General features: G+C 42.4%; 2 protein-coding genes across 9 annotated transcripts in view; both read right to left on the bottom strand.

Moving 5' to 3' along the window:
• Positions 1-4,426, bottom strand: part of tbc1d9b (TBC1 domain family member 9b) — a 35,323-nt gene extending 30,897 nt beyond the window's left edge. For 3 of the 5 annotated variants that reach the window (XM_030395849.1, XM_030395848.1, XM_030395847.1), the window contains exons 1-6: positions 4,143-4,426; positions 1,826-1,936; positions 1,634-1,752; positions 1,323-1,554; positions 787-1,045; positions 210-417 (exon numbers count right to left, since the gene is read on the bottom strand). In XM_030395849.1, coding sequence (XP_030251709.1) covers positions 210-417; positions 787-1,045; positions 1,323-1,554; positions 1,634-1,752; positions 1,826-1,936; positions 4,143-4,260 — 1,047 coding nt within the window. In that variant the 5' untranslated portion in view covers positions 4,261-4,426. Of the gene's footprint in view, positions 1-209; positions 418-740; positions 1,046-1,322; positions 1,555-1,633; positions 1,753-1,825; positions 1,937-4,142 lie in introns of those variants that run through there. The other 2 variants (XM_030395850.1, XM_030395851.1) reach the window with 2 other exon arrangements.
• A 9,292-nt stretch (positions 4,427-13,718) lies between these two features.
• On the bottom strand, positions 13,719-17,094 carry LOC115569105 (uncharacterized). 4 transcript variants are annotated; one of them, XM_030397038.1, is made up of 4 exons: positions 16,726-17,094; positions 15,460-15,536; positions 14,885-15,218; positions 13,719-14,725 (listed from the first exon to the last, which is right to left on the bottom strand). In XM_030397038.1, exons 3-4 carry the CDS (start codon positions 15,176-15,178, stop codon positions 14,072-14,074), a joined length of 948 nt encoding a protein of 315 aa, XP_030252898.1. In that variant the 5' UTR covers positions 15,179-15,218; positions 15,460-15,536; positions 16,726-17,094; the 3' UTR covers positions 13,719-14,071. The 4 variants fall into 4 exon arrangements, with proteins under 4 accessions (XP_030252898.1, XP_030252896.1, XP_030252897.1 ...); XM_030397036.1 differs by having other exon boundaries at positions 15,720-17,094; XM_030397037.1 differs by having other exon boundaries at positions 14,885-15,536; positions 15,720-17,094.
• Positions 17,095-20,809: the final 3,715 nt, after the last annotated feature.

Below are 20,809 nucleotides of genomic sequence, written 5' to 3' on the forward strand. Positions count from 1 at the left end.
ATGTCTTGTATTAGCTTGGTTTACATTCTTTACACAACATAGAACATTGTTTTGGGTTCACTACATATCACATCAAGACAAATCATCAACAAACAACATGACTTGTCCTCTCTGATAGTAAATGCTCATGATGTGGGTTGCAGAGGGCACCCTGAGCTGCCGACAGTAGACTCTGAAAACTGACCTGGATTCTTTAACAACTTGTTTACCTCTCTGAGTGGGATGATGAGCTGACACAGGTCTTCTTCTCTGCTGTTAAAACAGATGTAATTATTGGAGATGAACAGCTGCCCAACCACATGCATCTTAGCAAATGGCGTCCACAGCGTGCAGTCCGTGTGTCCGTCCAGACGCTCATCCTGTGTCAGCCGGAACATTGTCCGGTATCGCTCATTCTTTGCCCGTGCGTCAAAATCCCTGCAGCAATGACATGGTAAAGAAACAGCTGATCAGATCAAAGCTTAGGTTAGACATAGATGTCCAGCCTGAGACACAGCAACATTTAGTTTGATAGCTCAGGTGCATCATAGACAGCATGACTGTTGATAAACAAATTTTGTCAATGCATATTACTTACTTAATACTTAATGTATATATGTATGCATGAATGAGGACACTGTTTTGCACATGTATGCACAGTACGCCCACATGGTATAACACCGTACATTTAGCTTTGTACTGATTTAGCGTCACAAACAAGATCATAAAGAGTTTCAACACTCAGTCTGATCAGAAGATACCCTGTCAGCTTCATATCAGGCACATGGTTACTGAACAGAGTGAGACCTCTTGAGGGCAGAGACGTTCTTGAGTGTTTTGCTAGGTTTGGGCAGCGAGCGGTCGGCAGCAAATGCCTCATTGTCAAGTAGCTGGCGCATGGCGATGTTGGCGAGTTGCTCCATCAGCTTAAAAGTGTCATTGATGTTGAGGAACATGGAGAAGAAATGTTCGGTGTGACGTGTGCTGACACGAACGCTCTCCGGAAACACCAGGGTGGCGTTCTTCTCCAGCTGGGTCACCTCCATCCACTGCACCACCAGGGTCACTGAAGATTGAATAGTGAAGACTATATTACACATATTGAGGTTAATATAAACATAACAGACTGGGCTGATTGTGCTATCTTTTTTTTTTTTTTTTAAAGCGTAAAGAGTAATAAAACAATAAAACTAGTTCACGAAGAGAGTCATTTACATGAAACTACAGAAGAAGCTCCTTCAGTGTATGTTCAAACTAAAACAGGATGTTAAGTTACTCCTTAATAAAGATCACAGACTGTATATGACAACATTGGACTCTTGTCTGTGATTTGCCTGTCGTACCCTCCTTGCCCAGCAGGAAGGAGTAGAAGCACAGGTGGTTGACGGACAGGTAGAGCCAGCCCTGCCGGGGCACTCGCCCCTTCCAATAGCTGCATGAATAATAATTCACCAGCTTCTCTTCATCTGGCATCCCAAACAGCCTCCTCATCTTCAGCTCTGCCTCCCGAAACTTCCCACAATCCTCCTCCTGATCCTCCCCCTGCTTAGGCCGGTTCTCCTCTGCAATGATGCCCTGCAGGAAGAGACATCAGTCACTTAGAGGATCACACACAAGACAAGAGAACTGGTCGATCATACAAGAAGTGACATACAGAGATCTTTCCTTTGACGAAGGTGGTGACGTCTTCATCATTGTCAAAGATGGAGATGGTCTGCAACAGGTTGGACTCCAGCCATTCCCAGTGATCTGTGATCTCCCTCCTGGATGAGCCTGCAAGACAGAGCTGAGGGTCAACAATCAAACATTCAACCAATTCCAGTGCTCCTAGTCCAACTTTTATTACCACAGGCAACGTTCCAGTAGATCTGAGAGTCCGCCGTCTGCAGAAGGATCCTATAAGGAGCAACTCGAGCACTCGAATCCAGAACCACATCCAGAGTCCCAACCAGGAGGCCTGCAGACAGACAGAAGGACAGACAGACAGATTAAGCAGGAGACCTGAAGACAGAGGCAAGCCAGGAGACCTGAAGACAAACAGGCAGGTGAACTAGGAGGACTGCAGACATTAGTTGTTCGGGTTGAGGGTTTTTCAATCCAACTGAATTATCATCAAAGTGAAACTCTCCATCAGCTTGTCACTCTCTGATGGATCTGAACTGAGGATGTTTATAAAGTTAAAAATACAGCAGGTGGACAATGACGTGTCACAACATGACACATGGCCTCTGATCAGCTGCTGGCTCACCTGTGATCAGAGGATCTGAACCGATCAATACAATAACAAATCACACTGCTGGTAACCTGAACATCAGGGACAAAAAACACTTGATCCACATTGTGAAAGTGGCTGGTAAGGTGAAAAGTGTCCTGTAAACCCCCTTGACGACTATCTTTGACCAGCAGCTTCTCTGCAAGTCCAGGTCTACATTAGACGGAACACACCAGTCCCTTTACTCTGAGTTTGAAACTCTTCCTTCTGGTCAGAGATTTAGATTTCCCCGGTTCAAGTGCAATAACAACTCCTTTGTTCCCTGTGCAATAACCCTGTTTAATTCTGCACATGTAATACAATATGTTAGAGATTGTATTGTTGTCCTATTTATACTTTATGTACAGGAAACATTTTTGTACTTTTTGGACTCACCGCCACATTCAGACAAACTGACACCAGGAGATGATTTTCCTGTCAGTCAACTGAGTGATTCATGGATAAATGATTCAGCTCTGAACGGCTGAAAATCAGACATCTTAAAATGATTACAAAAAAAAAAAAATTAAATGTTTGTTTAATGTGTGATGATGTCACAGCTCTGCTCTGTCTGAACCAATTCTTTCTCTGATGTTACTTATGATAATTGACAGATCCAGCTGATAACATGGAGGAAGATTAAGGAGGAGGAGAGTAAAAATACAGAGCAGCTGCTCTGAGACTCACACTGTAAACATGTGAACTGATGTCCAGCTCAGGGGTGCTTCTCTCTCTGGGCTCTAGTCCAGGACCTGGATCCCAAGACCCCAGGTCTTCAGATCCTGGACTCCAGAATTCCAGGACTCCAGATCCTGGACTCCAGAACTCCAGGACTCCAGGATCTGGACTCAAGGATTCCAGGATCTGGACTCCAGAACTACAGGTTATGGACTCCAGGATTCCAGGGTTCCAGAATTCTAGAATCTGGATTCCAGGACCCTAGTCCCCCCAGTCCAGTTCCCCAATCAGGAACAGCTGATTATTTAAATTCTTTAATTCATTTTTCTTTGATTGGCTTGTTTATTTCTACCTGCAACTGACTAATTGTCTAAAATACAAAAATATTCAGAGATAATAATATATTAATAATAATTAATAATAATAAAAAAACAGCATATCAACACATCCTCAGTTTTCAATCCATGATCAACATAGCTGCTGATCTGTCAATCATTCGATCGATTAATTGACTAATGTTCCAGCTTTGTTTCTAATGCCAGAAAGTTCTTCTGTTGGAAAAGAAGCATGGACTTTAGATTATTAATATTATAATTATTTTGTTATCAAACATGTTGATCAATTCAAGAAACTGATTGATGGACAATAATTGATCAGCTGTTGATTGATACAGATTTCACATTCTGAAGGACCGAAGAGGAATTAACTGGACTGCAGTGGACTGATGTTTTCTCATAGACTCAGACTAAGACTAAGACAAACCGGAAAAGGACCTAACCTCACCAGACCAGGATTAAACCAGACTGGGAATAAAGATAAAACAGACCAGGGCTAAACCAGACCAGGGCTAAACCAGACCAGGGCCTAACCGGACCAGGACTAAATCAGAGCGGGCTGAACCAGACCAGGACTAAACCAGACAGGGGCTAAACCAGACCAGGACTAAACCAGACAGGGGCTAAACCAGACAGGGGCTAAACCAGACCAGGGTTAAACCAGACCAGGGATTTCACCGGACCGGGATTTCACCGGACCGGGACTAAACCAGACCAGGGCTAAACCGGATCAGGGCCAAACTTCACCAGGACTTTACCTCACCAGGGCCAAACCGGACCAGGACTAAGCCAGACCGGTGCCAAACCGGACTTTAGTCGACTGCCGTTGTCTAAAATAGACTCAGGCTGAACCAGACCAGAACTAAACCAGACCCGGACCTCAGACAGAATGCACTCACCGGACAGTCCTCCCCCGCGGCCGTGTCCTCTCCTCCTCTGCAGGATGAAGAACGGGTTGGCCCGCTCGGAGACCCACAGCGCTCCGGCCAGCAGCACCTCCTCCGGGTTGATCCACATGTCTGCCCGCTCCCTGCTCACCCTGTGCCGGGGAAACACCGGGAGAAGGACCGAGTATCACCAGGCGGCTCCGTCTAATTCAGACAAACACGGAGCTGATGTTGTTGTTTTCACTCGGTCTGCTGACTGCACATAACTTCCGGGTCTGACGCGCCCTCTGCGCACGATGCGTCGTCACGTCACAGGCGTGAGTTCGAGAAATCAAGTAAATCAAGTTCGAGAAGAAGTGTGAAATGTTTTAATGTGGAATAAAGTTTATTACTGAAGCTAAGGGTTTGTGTTGAGATTATAAAAAACGTAAATTCACTTGTATATTTAGCATCAATTATTGATGTTGTCGTACTGACCAAACGGTTCCTAATATTCCAAGAGGTCCCGGCCATAGACATAGATGCCTCATTGAGCGCTGGACCGTACGTCGACGTCGCCGATATATTGGACGAGGCAGCTCAGCCCCGTGAACTAATACGAGTCAATGGAGTAAACTTTATAAAGCTCCTTCAACAGTGCCATAAGTTAATGCCTCTCATTTACACATTCACACACGTACGGATATATTCAGGAAACAGATACGAACCAAAAACAACGTCTGTAACGTTCTCTGATGATTATAAACATTATAACAACTCCTTACATGTTCAGTGTACAGGTCCGCACCAAACCACAGGATGTATTTTTATAATGTTTTTACGAGTGTTTATAGATGCTAATGTATGTAACGCTGTTACTGTGATGATACATGATAGTTAAATATTTAATCTGTGTCTATAACAACCAGATCCTGACATATAAATGTGACATCTTTCTACCATACTGTCAACTTGTTTCATTAAATTTAAGTTTGTATATAGACAACTGACTTCGTAATATATGAATCAGAATAAGAAATACTTCATTGATGCCCGACGAGAAACTGCACCGTTACAGATGCTCCCATTCAAAGTCAAGAATATGCAGAAAAATGCTACTACTACTTCTACTAATAATTATAATAAAAAAACAATGAAAACTATATATGGTAAATGGTCTGCATTTTTATAGTGCTTTTCCAGTCTAACGACAGCTCAAAGCGCTGTACAACACATGCCACATTCACCCATTCACACACACATTCGTACACTGATGACAGAGGCTGCCATGCAATTTGGGGTTCAGTGCTCTTGCTCAAGGACACTTTGTTGACATGCAACTAGGGGGAGCCGGGATTTGAACTGGTGACCTTCCGATCACTAGACGACCCGCTCTACCCACTGAGCCACAGCCACCCCACCAACTATATATGGTGCATGTTTATAATTATAGCCTACTGCAACTTTACTTTTTTTACTACCATTAAATGTTATTGTATACATTATCATATGTTATAATGTTCTGTCATGGAGTATACTGCTGAAAAAAAGAAAGCAGGCTCAGTGCTGCTGCATTTTCTTATCTTGATTTGCAGACTTAATTTTTGGTCGCCATGATTGTTATTATTAGTACTTAGATAATCAAAAATCACTGTATTTATAAAAACGACATTGGTGCTTTTCATTCACACAGATGTCACATTTACATGTCAGGGTCTGGTTATTATGGAAGGATTCAATATTGTCATGTATCATCACAGTAACAGCGTTACATACATCAGCAGCTGTAAACATTACAAAATCCATCCTGTGGTTTGGTGCCGACCTGTATATAAGGAATAATGTTTATAATCATCAGAGAACGTTACAGACGTTGTTTTTGGTTCGTATCTGTTTCCTGAATATATCCGTACGTGTGTGAATGTGTAAATGAGACACATTAACTTATAGCACTTTGTAGAAGGAGCTTGATAAAGTTCACTCCACTGACTTGTATTAGTTCACGGGGCGGATCTGCCTCCTCCAATATGGCGGTGACGTTGACGTACGGTCCAGCGCTCAGTGAGGCGTCTATGTAGGGCTGGGCGATATGGACTAATAGTCATATCCCGATATATTTAGGCTGAATATCGATATACGATATATATCTCGATATTTTTATGCAAAGTGAGAGCAAATGTTCAGTCAAAATCAAAGCCAAATATGACATGTGGGTGGGAATTTCGTCATTTTAGGGGCAAGTCCATTTGGCCTTTATTTTTTTTTTTTGTCAGGGGCACAAAGGCCACTGAGTAAAATTTGTTGATTTACCTTTCAGACTGATACCATAACATCCTAATGGACATGGATTATGTATTAAAACATTTTTTAAATACCAATATCAAGTTAATGTTACATTACAAAACAGTTTTTTGTTAAGTAGGGTTAGGGTGAGGTGAGTTTTGTGACACCTTACTGAATATTAGTGTTATTGAATATTTCTCCCAAATAGAAATTCCCCAAAATTATGGCAAAGCACATTTTTTCCAAACAAAAAAATTGTAGAATAACCAGCAGGAGACCACTGATGTGTGGAGTGAGTGCCGATACCGATACTGATACCGATACATTTACTTGAAAATTCCTGATCATTGCATGATTTTGTACTTTTGCCTTTAATTAGTTGATCATGATTATGATAATAATGAAACAAAGGACAAAGATTTTAGCCAAATAAGAAAATAATATTTAACATAATTAAATCTATAACCTTTAATCTGCATGTAACATAAATAGGAATACTAATGTTCCTTCTACAGATACAAAAAAGGGTTATTATATTCTGCCATATTCATACTTCAGAGTGAACCTGAGTGAGCAGAATGAGAGAGGTGGAGAGGAGCACTGCGCATATGGACTAAGAGGGATGCTTCGATCACATAAACTCTGTGAAGATATACAAGTGATTTGCTGAACTATATCGATCTCATCGCGCTAGTATCGATCCGATACTAATACTCACCTTGGTATTGATACTATCGATATTTGGATCGATCCGCCCACCCCTATTAATTAATAAACAATATGATGTAAAATCTATCAATTCCTTGTCTATTGTAGATATTGTTTTTATTTATATAGTAAACTTTTGTTTTGTTTGGCGTTTTGTTCTGTATTTTCCTTTTATGTTGCGCATGAGCCCTAACGTGGGCATTTTGATTTATTCTGTCCAAATCTAGGACAAAAAGCCACACATAACCTGTATTAATTCAAAGAAAAAAAAATAAAGCTTTTGATTTGGACAATTGATGCATTAGCCTTTGTCTTTTTCAAAACACTTCTCATTAATGATTGCCATATATGCAGGGGCGTACTTACCATTAGGCAACCACAGGCAATTGCCTGGGGCCCCGAGATTTCCAGGGGCCCCCAAACTTATAAACTCATAATCTCATAAAAACTGATTAATAAAGTTGTCTTCGATTTAAAGCAATTATTATTGTTTTAGTCTTAATTCACGCGCTTAAAAATACATAAAAATGCTTAATCTGTCATGATCGTTTCGACTGCAACCCCCTCCCTTCTCATGCAATGGACTATTCCATGTTACTGAGCATGTGCAGGCTTGATTCAAGAAGGCGGTAGCAAAGCAAACTCGTTGGTGTGGTTTTGAGTTGAGAAAAATTATGAGGAGTTACACTAGTGGAGTGGAGTGGAGAAGAGGAGAAGGTGAGAGGAAAGCAAATATTTTTTTATCAAAACTACCAAAGGTGTCAACTTTTTCACAGTGACACCGAATGTAGCCATAGATACTCAACAACAGCAAGAGCCAGAAGCTCTCGTCAGTAGTATTGCTGTCAGTGTCAGCTGAGAAGGAGATGAAGTGGAGAGTGACACAAGTGACACTTTTCATCACAAAGATGTGAGTACTAAAGCGGTCAAGATGGTAAAGTATATTAAATATTGATTAATGTTCTTATCAATTACAGTAAAAGCGTTGATGATTCACTTGTTAGATAATTATCCTCAAGAAGGATTCTAACACTAGAACAGCCAAGACGGTTTTCAAATTTATATGTGCAATAACTTGCAGTATTGCTGTTACATGATTTTTCCTTTAAGTGTCTGTATTTTAATTTAGAATAGTTTTTTTTATGTAAATTACACAATACACAATGAAAATATGATATGATTTACCTATTTCGGCCATAAACGGTCGTATTGACAGCACATCATTTCGCGCGATTTGCTACTTTCATTGTCTCTCTCGTCAACAAAATATGCAAAATATACTATAACAATAATAATATATACAACAAAACAGTAGAGAGACCAGAGTTCTCTGTCAGGCAGAGGTGAGAGAGTTATTGTATAAAGTGATGGATTGTGGCAGGAAAGATTTCCTGTATCTATTGCTACGACAGCGAAGCTGAAGCAGCCTTCCGGAGAAGGTGCTCCGCTGTCTGACCAGTGTGAGTCGGAGAGGGTGGAGAGGATTATCCATGATGGATAACAGTTTTTTCAGTGTCCTCCTCTCCACCACAGCCTCCAGAGTGTCCTGTTTGCAGCCAATCACAGAGCCAGCCCTCCTGATCAGTTTGTTGAGTCTGTTATATCGCCTGTTTGGCACCATGGGCAAACAAAAAACGGGAGTTTCCCCCCTCCGTGAAACAGCAAGCAGAGCTGTTGAACACAGTGTGGTGATGCGACTCTGACTGCGTACCAGGGAAAGCCGAGGAAGAATGTCTGCATCCTGAGCCCCGTGCACGCAGGTGTGGGCACCTTTAGTGGGGCGAAGGCAAAACCAGAGTCTGTGATGTACTACAACAACAGCGAGTACAGTGAGGACGTCCCGGACCAGATGGCGAGGGCATACTCCGTCAAAGGTGGTACGCATAGATGTTCAGTGGCGGTCTGCTACATCCTCGACCTGGCCGGGATCAATGCCTGCATCTTGTTCAAGGAGCCCCAGCAGCAGGGGAGCCCGGAGGAAAGTCCTGCAGCAGCTGGCAGAGGAGCTGAGGGCAGAATACATGGAAGGGAAAGGGGCCGCGGCAGTCGGCACAAGGTGGGCAGCAGCGGAAGCAACCACAGCAGCAGCAGCAGACATGGAGACGGAGGCAGTGCCGGTCCGAAAGAGCTGCAAACGGAACAAAACGTCGGACACTTGAAATGCCACAATAGCAATCTAGAAAATCTTGTTGGCGTGCTCCATGGTTGCTCCTCCTCCAGCATATGTGCAACCATTTTAACCTCTTCCAGCACTCTTACTCTACATCTTTTTACCTTTTCATCCTTTTTCACCTATTTGAGCTCTTTCACCCTTTGACTTTTTTACATTTTCATCCTTTTTTCAACTCTTTAACCTCTTCCAACCCTATAACTCTACAGCTTTTCATATTTTTTCACCCTTTTAACCTCTTCCAGCCCTTCTTACTCTACAACTTTTCATATTTTTCACCTTTTTAACCTCTTCCAGCCCTATTACTCTACAGCTTTTCATATGTTTTCACCTTTTTAACCTCTTCCAGCCCTCTTACTCTACAGCTTTATATGTTTTTACCTTTTTAACCTCTTCCAGCCCTCTTACTCTACAGCTGTTCATATGTTTTCACATTTTTAACCTCTTCAAGCCCTCTTACTCTACTGCTTGTCATCCTTTTAAGCCTTTTTTTCACCATTTTAACCTCTTCCAGCCCTCTTACTCTACAGCTTTTCATCCTTCTTCACCTTTTTTATTCTTTTTCGGCCCTCTTACTCTACATCTTCTCATCCTTTTTTCACCATTTTAACCTCTTCCAGCCCTCTTACTGTACAGCTTTTCATCCTTTTTTCACCCTTTGAAGCTCTTTCAGCCTTTAACTTTTCAACTTTTAGCCTTTTTCACCATTTTAACCTCTTCCAGCCCTCTTACTCTCCAACTATTCATATTTTTTCACCTTTTTAACCTGTTCCAGCCCTCTTACTCTACAGCTTTTCATATGTTTTCACCTTTTTAACCTGTTCCAGCCCTCTTACTCTACAGCTTTTCATCCTTTATTCACCTTTTTAACCTCTTCCAGCCCTGATTCTCTGCAGCTTTTCATATTTTTTCACCTTTTGACCTCTTCTAGCCCTCTTACTCTACAGCTTTTCATCCTTTATTCACCTTTTTAACCTCTTCCAGCCCTCATTCTCTGCAGCTTTTCATATTTTTTCACCTTTTGACCTCTTCTAGCCCTCTTACTCTACAGCTTTTCAAATGTTTTCACCATTTCAACCTCTTCCTGCCCTCTTACCCAACAGCTTTTCATCCCCTTCCTCCTTTTTTCACCTATTTAAGCTCTTTCAGCCTATAACTTTTCACCTTTTTAGCCTTCTTTCACCATTTTAACATCTTTACTGCCCTCTTAATCTACAGCTTTTTGCCTTTTTTCAACATTCTTATAGTTTTATGCATTTTCGGCAGGTCGTTCAGCAGATTTCTGAAATCACTTCAGCTGTCAGCATTCACACTGTATTTTCGCAGGAAATACAAATTTTTCTAGTTATTATTATTACTAGTGCAGTGCCCGTAACAAAAGTGTATTCCTATAAAAAAGTGGGAGGTTAAGTAGCTTTTTCATGGATGGCCAAATGAGGCTGTGTTTGAAGGTGGGACGTCAGGGATATTTAGGTTTGTTGTGAAATCCGATATTCCAGGGTATGATTGGCTGTTTTTGACTATTTTTGATTTTGCCATTATATTTCACCTTAAAAACTATTTACTTGGTGTCATTATTTTCAGCACAACCTCACATGTGTGACTGTACAGTTATTTTTTTATTTTGACATACTGTATTAACACAATGGACCTAAAATCACAAAAAAAAACATAAAATCCGAGTAGAAAAAGTTAGATTTTTTTACTGTGAAATCCACATATAAACATATTTACAACAAACCATTTTTTTTTTACTTATAATGCAAATATAAATTGTTTGCTAAATTTGTGCATACATTTAAAAAATTTACAAGTTATATGTAACTATTTACATTTAAATGCAGGCAATGCTCAGGTCTGCCTGTGCTCCTTGAGAGCTGCACTGCCTGCTCCACATTCAGCATCTTCTCATTGTTCTGACTCATTAAACGAAAAATCAACTCCACTACACACTAAACACACTACACCAAACACTACATAACACACTAACTATACACTCCAAACACGCTAAATGTCACAAATCTCTCAACTCTCAACAGGCTCTATGCCGAAGGTCACGTGACCAAACCGGAAAACAGGCTTATCCACTTCCGCTTTTCCGGACAAGCTGAACTGGCGGTAAATACAAAATCCGATTACGCTAGCGACTACTTTAAGCTACTTTGCGGCTTTTGCCGCTGTTATATCACATCGTATATGTGATTTTTTTTTTTTTTTCAAAATGTTGAGTAGAGAGAGAGAGAAAAAAATAAAGTACCAGAAACGGGACGGCGCTAGTAACAACAGTTTATGCTGTGTTCCTCTGTGCCCCATGTCAGGGAAATGGAACAGCTCCGTAAGTTTCCACACATTTCCAAAAGATGAAAATCAGAAAAAGAAATGGATACACAACGTGAGACGGGAAGGCTTGGTTATTAAGAAGAGCACCACAGTCTGCAGTAGACACTTCTTACCGACAGATATTATTCAAGGAGGAAACCGACGCTTGGTAGCCGGGGCGCTGCCTGTCTTGTTTGCCTGGAACGAATACACTCTGCCGCCAGTCAGATCAAGTGTCTGGGAGAGAAAACCACGACCTGTCGAGCGAGAGGATGATCCTGAAGAGGAAGAGATGTGCCCTGAACTACTGCTTCAGTGCCATGACTATGATCAGAGACCAGAAGCATCTGCTTTGGATATGGCATGTGAAAAAATACAGGCCCAGCAGCTGGTGATAGAGGAGTTGCATGTATTGATGTATTGAATATGATATTCAGTGTGCATACTGCATAACTCTGGCTATGGCTTTGTTGCAGAGTGGATTGTGTCTATATTCATCCATTAAAATAAAAAGCAAATATGAAAAATGCATATTTGATTGTGGACTTAACTTTAAAACCAGATGACTACATTTTATTTCAAACTATGCTGCCAGGAGCTACACATTAGGCTACTGTATCTGCCACTGCCTCCTGGCAATATCTTTCAGGATGAGCATCAAGATGGGTTGTGCTTCTAAAATGTAATAGTGTACTAAATTTATATATTAAAAGTAATACTGTATATTTCTGTCACTCCTTTAGATTTGCCAGCTCCCGCCATCTGTTGGAATTCTGGAAACAGCTTGAACCTGTGACGAAGAGAATGGTGCGTGCTAGGACACAGGCATCCATTTCCAGCACAACAGCAGCTCCTGATCAGGCCCTTGCTGATCCACCTTCTCGACCCGTAGGCATCATACTAGAACATTTTGTTTTTACAAGCAACACCCAAGAGAACACTACTATCTGGTAAATCAGTATAAGCATCATTCATATAAAAGCATCATTTATGATGACCAGGCAATAAGTATCATTAACACCAGGACTTGTCTCACACCACCCACCAACAGGGCCGATGCCTTCCACTGATTGATGAACTGTTCCTGTTCTTGGTCTACCTGGCGCTGGGTTTGAAGGAGAAAGATCTGGGTCAGCGGTTCAACATTCATCAGTCCACCGTCAGCAGGATAATCCTGACTTGGGCAAATTTTTTATACACCACATTGGGCGCTGTCGGGATATGGATGTCTCCTGGGGATATAAGAGCCAATATGCCAAGTGTGTTTGGCAAGTACTCAGACACCCAAGTCATAGTTGACTGTACAGAAATGAAATGTCAGGTGCCTTCATCTTTACTCTTACAGAGTGAGATGTATTCACAGTACAAATCCCACACTACCCTGAAGGGACTAATCGGTATGTCACCACATGGTTCTGTTACTTTTATTTCCTCATTGTATTCTGGCTCAGTCAGTGACAAGCAATTGTTCAGGGAATCTGGCATTATCCCTCTTTTGGATAAAGATATGGCTGTGATAGTGGACAAGGGATTCCTAATTGATGACCTAGTGCCCTGCAAGGTTTACAGACCACCTTTCCTGAGTAAAAAGTCACAACTGTTTCGTGATGAAGTGCTGCTCACTCAGGACATTGCACGTTTAAGGATACATGTAGAGAGGTGCATTCGGCGCATCAAAGAAAACAAATTGTTTGACACTGTTATCCCTCTCAGCATCACTGGCAGTGTCAACCAGCTTTTTGCAGTAGCCTGCCTCCTATCAAACTACCAAAACAAGCCACTGGTGAAGGCATGGGCCAAAGAAGTCAGTGATTCCTAGACAGTCTGTCATTCAGTGCCACCTTTCCTTAGTAAAGCCACAGCTGTCTCATGATGAAATGTTATGGTTAACCAAACCTACAGAGACAGTCTCTCGGATTATTTGCACACTGAAATCTATTTTTGTGTTTTGATACCTGATTGTTTTTTTTATTTTTATTCTCTGTCACAGGCTTGATATGAGTACAAACTAAATATTACACCAGAAAGCACCTTTTATACACAGTCACTATGAGACAGATATTGTATATGAATTGGTTTATTATATTTTTGTCATTGACAAATAAAACTGAAATGTCATTTCTTTGTCAAATCTTTTTTTCCAAACTGGTCATTGCAAGCTATACAGTGTAACAAATACTGATGAACATATTGTTGTGAGCAAGATAAATAGTAATGAAATAAGAACATAGCCAATTGACATTGCATTGGAGTACTTACAAATGTGTCAGACAGTCAGGGGAAGGGGGTACATACCTCTGTCCTACAGGCTACTCGTATCGCAGCTGAATATTGTTAAGTGAACAATGTAAACAGAACAGTGAATCCAGTGGCTGGATAATCTACATCATATGGAGGCCTGGGTAGAACAGGCAGCAAAGTCAGTGAGCCCTAATCAGTCAGTTATTGTCAGTCAGTAAGTCCAAGTCAGTCAGACAGACACTCACTCAATCACTCTTTTTGAGAGAGACAAGTAATATGGCATGAACACACGAAAATAAAACTGGTCAACTTTCTCTCTGATGACTGATGTTATATTATGGTCAACATGGATACGCTGCACAAGCATGTCCTCCTGAGCACAAATGACAAAGTCGCACCATTGTAGGCCAGTGATCAAAAGTTGACCCTGCACCTGCCAATAGTATGTGTGGCTTTCGCGTTGAGCTGAGGTTCCATACTGCATTGTGATGTAACTACAGTCAACATAGCTCTTTACATTAGGGCACTTGATCTCGACCAGTCCGAATGGTGGCTGTGTGGCTGGATCAAAAATTAAGCCATCAGGTGAGGCACCAAGCCAGGGTGCGTCTGGGTGGATGACTAGGCCACAAGGGGTGTAGTTGACACTCTTAAGCTGGCAGTACTCCGATGCGGCCTCAGACTCCATGTCTGCACCTCTTTTCATGTCTGGAGTCTGCCTGGTTCCTTTCAGGAGTCTTGCGGCAAGTGACTGTGCAGAGCTCATTCCCCGCACAAAGCATACCTCTCTAAACCGAGAGGAGGTGATCCTTGGCCTACGGAGCCGATGCCACTCTGGGTCTGCTGCCTGGTCTCGTGTTGCTGCCTCTATCTTGAAGGCCATGTCTTGTGTGACCTAAAGCAGGTTAAACGGTACAAAAATGTCTCATCACAATTACATAACCAAATTCATCATGGTTATCAGTATTACAAAAAATTGTATTTTTATCTTAATATAAATGATAATAATGGCCCTCTCAATTAATCAGTGAACTGGTAATCGTGTCATCCCCACCTTCAAGCTTTCCAGGTGGAAGTGCTCCTCCTCAGTACAGACATGTACACACTTAGTTGGGGCAAGCCTGGACTCCACAAGAGGCAGCAGTGGGTAAGGTGGAGGATCTTGATGCATTTTGACTGACCTTGAGGGCAGTATGGGCTGCTGATATGAGAGCACACTGCCCTTCTGTGCCAAGCCAAATGCGGTCTCAGTGAGAGTCTTCTCATCACTGATGCCCATAGTTGCTACAAGGGGTTTATCTGAAATATCAAAGTCTTTGTACATTTCCCCAATCTGCAGCAAAGACATATCAAGTGGCTCCCCAACCACGCCCTTTTAGAGTGTACTTCTGTGAAAGACAGGAATGGTATTAGACATCTTTTCATGCAGAGTAACATGTGCATGCATGTAGAGGAAAAGTGACCAACGACTTGTCTGCTTGTCAGACTTGTCAGTCTGACAAGCAGCCAAAAACCTTGTCTGACTGACAAGTTTTTTGGCTGCTGGTATGCACAGAGAAAGATGTGGGCGGTTAATTTTCCTCTTTATACACACTAGAGTCAAGTCTAGCAGGCAGCTCACTATCTTACCTGATTCCAACTCCTATGTGCCGGTTGAGTCTTGGTTTGGTGACAACCATGTTGTTTATTGGCCCAGGTTTCACTCCCTAAAAAGACAAATATAATAACTCAACAATTCAAGACAGCAAAACAGTGTGTGTGTGTGTGTGTGTGTGTGTTTGTGTGTGTGTGTGTGTAGAGTGGAATGGAGTGGGGGGCAGTTGTCCAAGTGTCTATATATACTTAAATATAGAAAGTATTACGCCTATAAATTGTATCTCAACACTTACTGATGTTCTGGGCTAGTGCCATTTCTGCTCTGTCTCAGTGCAGGTGTGGACAGGAGGCACGACCTGCACATTCAGCTCAGAGTAGTGCGCAGTTTGGAGCAGCAAAGCAACTGTGTGGTTGCACACTGCAGTGCCAGCCACACATGAGCAGTGATTTGACACCAGGATTACGGGGTCTGACTCACGAAGCACTATCTGTACAAAAGTGTATGGGGAGAATTGTTTACAAACTTGACACTGATTTGAGTGTGTTTTAACTTATCCTACTTGAGCAGTGGTCCAAACAGATGGAGTGATGTCATGTAACAGTCTAGTTAGGTTGCTGGGGCAAGTTTTGAAATGACATGAATGCAATACATCTGGATGATAGGATATAGGATATAGACTGAGACCTGATTACATGATGAGTGGCGCCCAAGAATGAAGCATTCACAGTCATTGACCATACCCCAGTGACCTTACTATCAACATAGTGAACTTGGAACAACTTTTTAGATTAAACCAAGTCTCTCAGGATATGACACATATTGCCTTTTTTAGTCAGGGGGACCCAGTCATGATCACTGATTTGTCTTTTACCCTGAGAGACTTTGAAAACTCGCCCTGAACTGGAACAGTTGAGAACTCGAACTCGAACACCCAACCCATCCCTAACATTACTGTCAGGCTGTGTGGCTTCTCATTCTTCTTCATCGACCTGTGACAGGCTGCTCTGATGCTAACTTCCCTAGTAAGCCTGTCTTTGTTAGATACTGGGAGAAGGGAGGTTAAGTGACAGTAGCATTAGCTATCTAAGTTGGCAAACATTACAGCATTAACGTAGCTAACTTAGTGACATACGGTAAATAAGGTTTCATGATGTCGCTGTACGATGTCATACACGTTTCTGTCAAATTAGCGTTACGTTGTCACCAGTGACATAACGTTACCGGTAACACAAATTTGTCAAATGTTTTCATTGAGCTTGTTCGGACAAGAAATACACATAAGCTACTCTCATACATACCCTCATAGTCGCAGATGTAGGAGGAAGCATAGAGTTTAAAACCCTTGTCCATTTTGGTGCTTGGAGTTTTAGATGTCACCCTGCATATGCGATGGACATCGGACATGCTGATCTTCGGTAGCTCCTGGAGGCATCTTGTGTAGAAAAGCGCCATGGGATGAGCAATGATGAATAAATTCAACCTATAAAGTAAAGTTTATTATATCATAACAACAGCAGCCTTGTAGGGATAACAATTAGTCCGTAGCTGTGGGGTTTGATTTCACCGCGCAGTTCAGCTTGTCCGGAAAAGCGGAAGTGGATAAGCCTGTTTTCCGGTTTGGTCACGTGACCTTCGGCATAGAGCCTATATCGCTGTCCGACCGTCGTTGCCTGTCAATCATCCGCCTAGGTCCCTCCCACAACTTCCTGTTCCTCAACAACCAAACTTGCTGCTTGGACACTTTAGTGACAAAAGCCCGTTTTTACCGTTTCTTTCTGCACCAGACACAAAGCAAACGTGACGGCAATGTTCGCGAAAAAGCGTGGCGGACATTTTTTACCCTAGGTCCGGTTTTGGACGTGCCGATGCGGCCGGTCCGTCGCCTCGGGAGGCGGGCCGTGTAGCTAGCCGCTAGCTAGCGGCTAGTCCGTACACACGAACATCCGTAAATTCAGATTCCACTTTGTTGTCCACGCGTCTCCAGATCTCCTCAGACCCTGAACAGATTCGGTCCGGACTCGTTTAATCTCATTTATCCACAACAGTCAGTTTAGATGCACAGAACAGAACAGAACGGGACCGAACCGCCGGCAAAATCCCGGTCCAGCTCGCTCCGCTGCAGGTATCCACCTGTTTCCTCGGGAGCCTATGGGTGCTGCCATGACAGATAACTACTTCCGCCGGCGGTTTTCTGTTTCCGGTTGCCTTGCAACTGCATGATGGCCGCTGCCGCTAAGCTAGCCCTAAACAACTAGCGTTAGGTCATAAGTGCTAAACTGTTTTTAAAATGGTCAGGTACAACATGTGCCATTGTTGGTTGCCACAACAATTCATGAAAATTGAAGTTTTTTTCAGAAACCTCTCGTGTAGTACATCAACCACTTAGAAAAACTTGTCCGTGCCCTGCGCCCTACACGCCATGCTGAGGAAGGAGGAACGGAGACTAGCGCGGCTCGCGGCTTTGACACTAAAATAAATATTTGGGTTTATGAATATCTTCCACAGAATAGCTGCTGCATGACTTTCCTAACCCGGCAACGTCCGAGCAGCCGCCTATCTCCACGACTTCACTTTCCTTCAGCATTATCCACGCTGTATGTTTAGCTTGATTGACACTCTGGCTGGGCGCTACTGCTGCCTTCAGAAATAACTCGCTTTGTTTCTTCAACAGTACTTTCCCTATGTTGTTACTGTGCAGGTAGTTGTATGCTTCTGTGCTTTTGTAACTGCGAAATTCTCCGCCGTCAACATCTTCAGAAAATAAAAGATAAGCAATAGCCCGACTTTAGCTAAATCGACATATGCTAACGTCGGGCTAATGCCAGGCTAATGCTTCATGTCATCTGCCCACTCCGTGAGAACTGACGGGTGAGGCACTGTGAGAACTGTCCTCACGACTTATTAAAACATCTGTACTGTGTATCCACCGCCGATTTGTATCCATTCTGTCGCTTTCTTTGTGTTAAAAGCCGGTTTTTAGAGCGAGCATGACAGCTACGTTAGCGTTAACACCGAGGTCAGCCAGTTCAACCGGAAGAGCATAACCAAATACCGCTATGAATCATGGGTAAACTCACGAAGTCAGGAATAAGGTGGATAAATCCGCTTGTTTCTTCAGGTATGTCGTGGGCTTGAGCTCTGCAGTGCGCACGTGGCCACGGTGTGCAGTGATTGGCTCTGGTGCGCACGTGACTGTGGTGGCTCTGGTGGACAATGCTTGGCAGAATGTGTAAAGCATTTATGAAATACTTTATTCACGGTATCATTGCAGTCCAAACAAATGCTTAGATGCACACCACTGAACCACGCAGCAGCCATGTTGAAAGTCTCGGGTCAGTGTGATCCTTATCCGCAGAGATATTTGACCAACAGACACACACACACACACACACACACAGACAGACAGAGATTCCGTGCATTTATAGAAAGATTATCAGTAGTAGTAGTAGTATGACAGTCACATTGTAAATACAGGATATATACTGTAGATTCAAATACAGCTTAAATACTGTAAATATACAGTAATTTACTGTCAAAGCTGGAAACAGTATTGTGCTGTAAATTTACAAGAATACAGTAATGAACTGTAAATGAATTTCAAGTAATATTTTTTTCCCCCAAGTAATATACTGTAATTGTAAATTACAGTATATTACTGTAAAAAGAAGTACAGTACTTTGCTGGCGAAGCTGCTGCCAGTAGATTACTGTAAATTTGCAGTAAAAAGTTTTACAGTGTAGCTTTAAGTTGTACATTTACAGTAAATTACTGGTTACTGGTTGCATCACTTTTACAATAAATTTTTTTAAATACAGGCAATTACTGTAATTTACATACAGCAAGATACTGTAATTCCACAGCTACATACTGCTATATTACAGTAATTCCATGGGCATGGCAACTGTGAAGTTGCAGTATACAGCTGTAGATGCATTGTATTTTACTGTGAAATATTTACAGTACAGTATTGTGAAACATGTACAGTACATTACTGTGAAATATTCACAATAAATTACTGTAAAATTAATGTGAAAGTAATGCAACTAGTAGCCAGTAATTTACTGTAAATTTACAGTGAAACATTTTACAGTGTGGGGTTATCTGGAGAAGAAGTGACAGGAGATGAAAAATGGAGAGACGTGGTGATTGTACAGAGAAAAGTGGACCAAAAGTGGGGCAAGTTAAAGCAACACCAAGTAGTTTTTCGACCTTCATAATATAATCCCAAGGCCCTTGTGATGGTACATCGACTTACAATAGGTTGAATGACACGTCTGCCGCAGCCTGATGGGGTCTGTATCGCTTTTACTGGCACTACGGAAGTTTGGGTTTCAGGGTGGAACCCCCATAAACTACAACTAAACAGCTTTACAGCACCCCCTCACCCCGCCCACCCCCAAACCCCCACTTCGTCATTTTCAGACGAGGATGAGCCAGAACCCTCAGAGCCCAACTACTAGCGTTTGTTTGCCGGATGGTATAGCGTATATCTGTTGCTGTCATGGCCGAAGCAGCAACGAAACCGAAGAAGGCAAAGGTTTTGTCAGAGGAGACTAGGAAGAGAAAAAGGGAGGATGACAAAAACCGAGGCCGGACGAGGATCAATATTGGTGCAGCATTCACACACTGGCGTGAGCTAAAGGAGGAGGTGGGCTTCCCGACAGATGCTGGCTTAGCCCTCATGCTGATGGATCAGTAAGTACATTGCCTGCATACGTCTAATTTTTCGAAATTTGTTGTCTGCCTGGCTATGTTATGGAAGCTTTCTGGTCCTCCATTTATCTTCATGAGTCAAGTAATGCTAGTAGGGGAGGACCGAATTATCAATCTGGCATCTACCATACGCTAACATGCTAGTTGTCTAATGGTTAGCATGCTAGCGCAAGCTAGCATTCTCGTTCTGATTTGATCATTGCAATCGATGACATGGAAATCGCTAATGTTTGAGCTAAACTGTTTAGTCTACATGTAGAAAGTATGAGAGGAGGAATGTTAGCAGTATTGTCATTATGTTCATAGCTTCTGAGGTAATTGTGTTGTTTCAGATGATTGTTAGCTACAGAGCCAAACAGGAGTCTAGTCGCTAGCTGCTATTTTTTTTCTCCTGAGGATGAATTTCCCACCCTCCTGTTGTTCTTATGCAATACTCCTGTAAATTCTTGTGTGTGAATTGTTGTGTTCGGTGCATGATGACTCCCTCACCAAAAGACAAACTCAAATGTGTTGCTTGTTCTGAATAATCAGCCAAGTTATTCCCTGTTATCATTAGTCTGATACAGAGTCCTGCACGGGTCTTATTTTGCAAACCCGCACCCGCCCGGACCCGTCGTACTTAAAACCGCATCCGACCCGTTTCCGACAGTAGCACAAATTACATTCCGC

This window comes from Sparus aurata, chromosome 18, assembly GCF_900880675.1.
Source record: "Sparus aurata chromosome 18, fSpaAur1.1, whole genome shotgun sequence".
NCBI classification, from domain to species: Eukaryota; Metazoa; Chordata; class Actinopteri; order Spariformes; family Sparidae; genus Sparus; species Sparus aurata.

Bases quoted from the DNA above. Each gene is read 5' to 3' on its own strand.
- LOC115569105 (XM_030397038.1), bottom strand. From the start codon at position 15,178: ATGTCTTTGCTGCAGATTGGGGAAATGTACAAAGACTTTGATATTTCA. The intron at 14,726-14,884 runs GTGGGGATGACA...AACCTGCTTTAG, and splicing joins TCCACCTGGAAAGCTTGAAG to GTCACACAAGACATGGCCTT.